Source organism: Aulonocara sp. 'chitande type north' Nkhata Bay, linkage group LG7 (genome assembly GCF_057382095.1).
Source record: "Aulonocara sp. 'chitande type north' Nkhata Bay isolate Kocher_YH1m ecotype deep benthic linkage group LG7, A_spYH_male_GT1.1, whole genome shotgun sequence".
Classification (NCBI taxonomy): Eukaryota; Metazoa; Chordata; class Actinopteri; order Cichliformes; family Cichlidae; genus Aulonocara; species Aulonocara sp. 'chitande type north' Nkhata Bay.
The window spans coordinates 43,025,922-43,034,029 of NC_141350.1; the positions used below are offsets into that span (position 1 = coordinate 43,025,922).

General features: G+C 38.9%; 1 protein-coding gene across 2 annotated transcripts; it reads left to right on the plus strand.

The window, feature by feature from the left end:
• On the plus strand, positions 1-8,108 carry LOC147325811 (plasminogen receptor (KT)-like). Of its 2 annotated transcripts, XM_086300521.1 has the most exons (5): positions 1-181; positions 273-369; positions 6,177-6,307; positions 6,424-6,533; positions 7,427-8,108. In XM_086300521.1, the coding sequence occupies exons 2-5, from the start codon at positions 289-291 to the stop codon at positions 7,555-7,557; spliced, it is 453 nt and encodes a 150-aa protein (XP_086156647.1). In that variant the 5' UTR covers positions 1-181; positions 273-288; the 3' UTR covers positions 7,558-8,108. The 2 variants fall into 2 exon arrangements, with proteins under 2 accessions (XP_086156647.1, XP_086156646.1); XM_086300520.1 differs by having other exon boundaries at positions 1-369.

Consider the following 8,108-nt stretch of genomic DNA (forward strand, 5'->3'; position numbering starts at 1 on the left):
TGGTAAAACCTTTTTGGTGGGTTGCAAATACTTCCTCTGTGTAGACAGTAGTCGTGTTGTTATTCGCTAACTTAACGGGAAAGCTTAAAATGAGTTGAGGCTTAAAGCTAAAGCTGAAGTGAAGAGACACTGAAGGACTGAAGAGGTCACTACATGCTGAAACAAATCCAGTTTGAAGCAGGTGGCTTTTCTAAGCCCGACTCTGGAATTTTGTTTGCTGTTGTGATGAGAGCAGAGCAGCACGTTTGAATGACTGCGTGTTTAATTCACAGAAACGCCAACGCAGCCATGGGTGTCCTGCTGTCCAAATCCATGGATGACAATTTAAAAAAGCAACAAGAATTCATGCTAACGAATGCACGGCTGCAGGTGAGTGAAAGTGCACCCACTCGCACATCACCTCTGACCTCTGCTGTGACATCTTTCACTAGTGAAAGATGGTGAAAGTGAAAAAGCAAAAAAAAAGAAGAAGCAGATTTTAAATTATTTTTTAACACATAAAATTGCCCCAAACCTTCCCACCAAAAGGTTTTACCTTCATACTTTGAAATTGTACTAGTTGCAGATGCTGAAATGATGTCGGACTAAGTTTAAATTGTGCACTTGTTTATTTGCATTATTTTTGTATCAGCTCCATGAGTACAGGAGACATCCACAGCAACTGTAGGTCTGCAAACATTTTTAATCTCTATGACTACAACCAAATCCATTTAGACCCACTACTTTCCCACTACTCTCTGGAGGAGGTAATTAACTACACTGCTCATTGTCTGAGTAGTGTGATCACTGTGCGTTACTTCCTTTGTCCCACACACTGACACAAACCCCTGTCCTAATGACGACACGCATACCATCTTTCTTTTAGTGTTTAAGTATTACTACACACCAAAGTCAAAAACCAGCCCAAAGTGATTTCACAGCAGGTACCACTGTGATTCTACTTAAAGAGGAAACTTGCACAGGTAGAAGAAAAGTTTGTCACCCTGGTGAAGATCATGCTATGGCTTCTGGACTGGGGTGAGCATACACTCAGCTTTAACCTCACTCTTGTCACTTTTCTAGCTCTTATAGTGTGTTAGTAAGATGTGGATCCAAGTCTGTAAAGCAGTTCTGGAAGGCGGGGATACATATTCTAACATGTGGTCTAGTTCGGTGCCTGATACACAGTTTCAAAAATCTCCTGTGGCTGCTCATATGTACGGTACACATATTTTGAGAATGGACTTCCTAGGAATGAGGAATTGGTGCCATCAAAATGGATTTATAGTAGGGGGGTTTGTTTTCTTTCAAGGAAAAAAACTGATGCAAATATCTACTGACATCAGAGCATTATAGTGACTTCCATAAAAAAGAAAAGAAAGTAGATCTTATTTATGTGAAATTGAAAAACCCAAACACCGACAAATGGGGGGGGGGGGGGGGGAAAGGGGTGGGGGGGCATTTTTAGTCACAAAAGAAAGAAATTCTTCTGTGGAAATACACCACTGGGCTCAGATGTTCATATTGCTGTCTTAAGCAGGAGGAACTTTCTTTGGAAAGATGGAGTCAAAGAGGGTCAAAGCTTTCTGAAATCTTTCCAAATTCCTGTAACTGTACAATGCTTTTTTTAAATGCCTATTTTCAATCCCCTGGCAATATTTCAATAGAATTGAAATCTTAGCATTGGTTAGGCGCCTCAGGTCTTCTCCTTGAGTCCTTTCTTTGTGGATTTACTAGTGCATTCAGGAACATTACTCCATATCCAATTTTGGACAAATCATTTTTAAAAGCATGAGAGCATACAGAGTGCCCAAAAGTCAAAGTTTGCAAACATGTAAAAAAAAAAACCCTAACATGAAATATTTTGTATTCATCAGGAATACCTGCTGCACATATTTTCCGCATGTATTTGCTCTGCTTTTCTTTCTCACATGTTACATCTGTTTCTTTTCCTTCTTCCAATGTGTAGATCATGATGATTTGTGTGCATCTGTTTTCAAGTTAGTGTCCTGCTTTGTGTTCATACTTGCACCCTTCACAAATGTCACCCTCAGAGTGGATCGGTTCATTTCTGCTTTTTCCAGTCCTGTCCCAGAGTCACAGTCTGCTGCTTGTCTGAGCTTGCCAAAACCAAATCTTTTCCTTTTGATATTCCCACCAGCAGATATGTTTGTCTAGTTTTGAATTGCACATCTACACTAATAGGGCTAATTTATCACTTATGGGTTCGTAGCTATCCCATACAAACAGAAAATGGTAAAGAATGTTATACAAAGACCCTGAAGTCTTTAATGTAGATGACACATTATCATTATTATTGTTGTTATAAGTGTTCATTAGGCAAGGCAAGGCAAATTTATTTGTATAGCACAATTCAACAACAAGGTGATTCAAAGTGCTTTACAGAGACATTAGAAACAAAAACAAATAAAAAGCATGATTTAAAATTGATTAAAACAAGCAAACAAACAAACTAACTAATTAACAAACAAACAAACAAAACAGTATATAAACACACACATTCACATTCACACCTGTTCGCGCGATCTGAACCCTTATCGTAAGGGGAGCTACCAGTCCCTCTGCGAACGAGCTACTTTCTATATTAAATTCCCTGAATTTAAAATACTCTCTAGACCCAGTCTAGACCCAGCTGGGGAGCTACCCAGAGCTCTACTTCCAAAAGCGGTGTGAACTTTACGAGACGGAACTCGACCATTCTCTCACACATTCACATTCATACCTGTTCGCGCGTTCTGAACCCTTATCGTAAGGGGAGCTACCAGTCCCTCTGCGGACGAGCTACTTTCTATTTTAAATTCCCTGAATTTAAAATACTCTCTATTTAAAGTGCTTTACAGAGACATTAGAAACAAAAACAAATAAAAAGCATGATTTAAAATTGATTAAAACAAGCAAACAAACAAACTAACTAATTAACAAACAAACAAAACAGTATATAAAATCAAAACACATAAAATCAGAACAGTAGATAAAATCAGTAGTTAATGTAAGTTTTGAAATTTAAGCTTAAAGTGTGGATTTGGTGCTTTATTCAAATGCAGCTGAGAATAGGTGAGTCTTCAACCTGGATTTAAATAAACTGAGTGTTTCAGCTGATCTGAGGCTTTCTGGGAGTTTGTTCCAGATATAAGGAGCATAAAAGCTGAATGCAGCTTCTCCGTGTCTGGTTCTGACTCTGGGAACTGATAAAAGACCGGATCCAGATGATACTGGGTCAGGAGGTCACTGATGTATTTTGGTCCTAAACCATTCAGAGCTTTATAGGCCAGCATCAGAACTTTAAAGTCTATCCTCTGACGGACAGGCAGCCAGTGTAAGGACCTCAGAGCTGGACTGATGTGGTCCACTTTTTTGGTCTTAGTGAGGACTCGAGCAGCAGAGTTCTGAATGAGCTGTAGTTGTCTGACTGATTTTTTTTAGGTAGACCTGTAAAGATGCTGTTACAGTAATCAAGCCTACTAAAGATGAATGCATGGACTAGTTTTTCCAGGTCCTGTTGAGACATCAGATCTTTTATCCTTTAAATATTCTTGAGGTGATAGTAAGCTGACTTTGTTATTGTCTTAATGTGTTTTTCTAAGTTTAGGTCTGCATCCATCACTACACCCAAATTTCTCGCCTGGTTTGTGGTTTTTAGATGTATAGATTGAAGTTCTCTGGTGACCTGTAATCGTTTTTCTTTGGCGCCAAAGACTATTACCTCAGTTTTGTTTTTGTTTAGCTGGAGAAAATTGTGGCACAACCAGTCATTAATTTCCTCAATGCATTTACCAAGAGCCTGTACAGGGCCTTGGTCTCCTGGTGACATTGTGATATATATTTGTGTGTCATCTGCATAGCTATGATAGTTTATTTTGTTGTTGTTTATAATCTGTGCCAGTGGGAGCATGTAGATGTTAAACAGAAGGGGTCCCAAGATGGAACCTTGGGGAACTCCACATGTGATACTTGTCTGCTCAGATGTGAAGTTACCTATTGATACAAAGTATTTCCTGTTTTCTAAGTATGTCTTGAACCAGTTTAATACAGTTCCTGAAAGACCTGTCCAGTTCTCCAGTCGTTTGAGTAATATGTTGTGGTCAACTGTATCAAATGCTGCACTGAGATCCAGTAAAACTAAGACTGACATTTTTCCACTGTCTGTATTCAGACATATGTCATTAAACACTTTGGTCAGAGCGGTTTCAGTGCTGTGGTTCTGTCTAAAACCTGACTGGAAGGCATCGTAGCAGTTATTCTGTTTTAAGAAGTAATTGAGCTGTTGAGAAACTGCTTTTTCAATGATCTTACTTAAAAATGGGAGATTTGAGATCGGCCTGTAGTTGTTCATTTGTGTCTTGTCAAGATTGTCCTTTTTCAGTATAGGTTTAATTACAGCAGTTTTTAGTGGTTCTGGAAACACACCTGATAATAAAGAAAAGTTGACGATCTGTAACAGGTCTGACTCTAAAGTCTTTGAGACTTTTTTGAAAAAACTTGTTGGCAGGACATCTAAACAGCAGGAGGAGGAGTTCAGTTTACCTAAGATGTCCTCCAGGTCTTTGCTGTTAATTGGGTGAAACTGTTTCATGGTGTTTAAACAGTTTTTTGGTGGACACAGTACATATCCTGGATCTGCTGTTGATGTACCAATTGCTTTTCTAATTTTTTGGATTTTTTCTGTGAAGAATTTGGCAAAGTCATTGCAGGCCATGGTCGAATGAAGTTCAGCTGCCACTGACACAGGAGGGTTCGTTAGCCTGTCAACTGTAGAAAATAAGACTCGAGCATTATGGCTGTTTTTAGTGATGATGTCAGAGAAGTAGGACCTCCTTGCACTCCTCAGTTGTAAATTATAAATGTGAAGTTTCTCTTTATAGATGTCATAGTGAACAAACACTCACGAGTCATTTGGCATCAGCACAAAAATGAGAGGGAGATGGGCAGAATATTGAAGGAGCAGAGGCAGTGAAAGTGGATGAGTTTAAATAGCATCCAACCATCCAAAGTAACAGTGGGTGGAGACGAGTGTCAGCGGTAATTTGTGATGGATAGTTACAGACTGAAAGGAAAGGTTTTCAAGATGCTATGATGTGTGGTTTGGAAAACTGGAGGTGACAGAGTTGAAGATGTTAAGATTTTTTTGTTTGGAGTGACCATGAAGGACATGATTAGGAATGAGTACATCAGAGGGCCATTTCAGGTTGAGCGCTTTGGAGACAAACTAACTAATAATGTGAAACTGGTGGCTGAGCAAAGATGTGCAGTGATCTTTACTTATGTTACGTATTTGTGTATATGGGCATATTGAACTGCTTCATTTTTATAAGATGGAGACCCTGCAGCATCTATGTACTTAGATGCTGGAGTGAGTTTCAGGATAGTTTATTCAAATTTAACATCCTCTATCTTCCATTTACTTCCTTTTTTGTGACCCAGATGAAGCTGTCATGAAAGCTGACCTTTCAGCGAACGTGTCACCCCATTTCCCGTTCCTGCAGCTCATACACATGGTGTGGAGGAGCGGGAAATGCTTTCTTTTCATAAATGCATTCTTCACTCATTCACAACATGGGCCGTTAAAGGGGGACACCCTTAAGTGTGCTCAGACTACTCACTAGTTTGTTTCAGCGGATGCTGGCTTTAAAAGAACAAACACTGTCAATTACAGAAGTCATTCCTGTAATTTCCATTGAACCTAAAGAGTGTACAGCCAAGAGTCGATGTCAGGAGTACGAAACACCCAGATTGTGGAGATGAAAAGTTTGTCACTTCCTCCTTCCCTAGAGCGTAGTGTTTGTAGTTGGCATGTTTACAGCAGTGGATTCCAGGGTTTAGTTTCATGACTTAAAAAAAATTCCAAAGAAACTTCTCAAGCATACATAGAAGTTCAGTCTGTGCTCCCAACTAATCACATCTCTGTTCACGTAATGTACACTTCCTACAAGTTTTTAGGGGCTTTTTTTTAAAAAGTACTAAGCCTTTGGTGCTTATGGAGATCTCTTTTAAACTGTCTGTACTCTCATAAAACAATTAACTGATGAATCAGATGATTATTACAGCTCTGATCAACAGTAATTGACTGAAATTGATTATAACTGAAAATGAAATCTTACCAAGCAGGGAAAATTTTATTTCATCATTTCTTCTTAATTTATTTTTGTGTGTCTGTGTGCGCGCGTGCATGTGCCCAGATGGAGCGCCAGATTCTGATGCAGAACCAGATGAGAGAGCGGCAGATGGCGATGCAGATCGCCTGGTCCAGAGAGTTTCTGAAATACTTTGGCAGTTTCTTTGCGGTGGCCACAGTGGGACTAACTGCAGGGTGAGATTCTAACACCTCACAAAGATCTGACACAAACACACACAGACTCATCTCTGTGTTGTGCTTTTATCTTTGCAGTTAAATATTGTCTTCTGTTTATCATCATTTTTCTTTAGAGCTATTAAAAGAAAGAACCCAGGCATGCTGGCTCCCATCATACCTCTCAGTTTCATATTTGCCTACCAGATGGACAGCGCCTATGGAACGCTTATTAATCGTATGAGAGGTAAAGCTACACACTTACAGGCATCATCATCTTAAGGAAACCTGTTTAACATTTAAAAAGAGGGTGCACAGACGGGTAAATAAATCCTTATCAAGCATTATATAGTGATTCTTTGCTTTGGTTTTAGAGGATTATTTTACTTTGAACAGCAGAACACAGACTCACTATATCCAGAAAACACAGGCTCTAATATACAGTTAGGTCCATATATATATTTGAATACATGAATAGTGTCTGTTTACCAAAACAATTTCCACTTTCCGCTATGATGGGCATCTATATAATGTGTAGACGCCCAGCTTTCATATGAGAAAATCCACATTCAAATCGGATGAAGGTTTTGGAGTTCCGGCCCCTTAACGTGTGCCCCCCGCTTTTTAAAGGGACAAAAAGTAATTGGACATTTGACTGAAAGGCTATTTCATGGGCAGGTGTGGGCACTTCCTTTGTTATGTCATTATCAATTAAGCAGATAGAAGCCCTGGAGTTGATTTGAGGTGTGGCGCTTGCATTAGCACGATTCAAATGAATACATTTTATTTTATTTGTCCAGTTACTTTTGATGTCCTGAAATGATGGGATTGCATTTTAGTTCTCACATTTTTGTGCAATCTTTTTGTTCAACCCACTGAATTAAGGCTGACAGTCGGCAGTTCAACTGGATCTGAGTTAATTATATTTAAAGTTGTTATATTTAAAATTAATTGTGGTAATGAACAGAACCAAAATGCTAAAAAAGAAAAAGTCTCTGTCCAAATGGACCTTACTGTTTACCAAATAATGCATCTAAATGTTTAACAAATATTGTGTTTAGTTATTCATTAATGACATTTTTAAAAAAGATTGCAGTCACTAATTATACCCATTAAATGTGTTTTTCATGATGTCTTTAGGGGAAGCTGAGAATATCATGGAGACTGAAAATGACCGTCTACAGTTACCTCAAGGGACTCCAACCTTTGAGAGGATAGAGAAGGCCCGCCGTGCTAAAAGCGTCGCCTTTAAAAAGCTCCTGAAACACTGATGACTGTTGCAGGTCACTTGCCTCTCTGTTTAGATGATCGACTGTATGCAAAAGATGGACGTAGCATCCAAACCCTCCACTTTTTCTCCTTTACATTCAGCTCCTGCTGTCCTGGAACAGCAAAGGCTTGCCCTTTCTTTCTCATTTCAGTGGCTACAATCCATCCTTTGTATTCAGTCTGTGGTTCTTTTCTATCCAGGTCATAGACGTGTTACTTTCTAAGAAGCTTTGTTTTGATGAAATGCCCTCTGCCAGGCTGGTAACTTTTGCAGTTGCCGATAACCAACAGCTGAAGTGATCAAAATGTAATGGTGCATTATTGGTAAAGATTCTCAGACATTTGTATTGACAGATAAAATGTATTATTTTCAACACTAAAATTTTAATTGTAGGTGTGAGGGAGCTTCAATACAAAGCTGTTGGACCTCCAACTTTTTTAAGCCATCACAGTAGATTCCAAGGTGCTGATATCTATACTTTGTGTTTGACATCTGGAAAAAATTTTAAATTAATAAAAAAAAGAAAATTGAAAAGATTTCAGTGTCTGAATT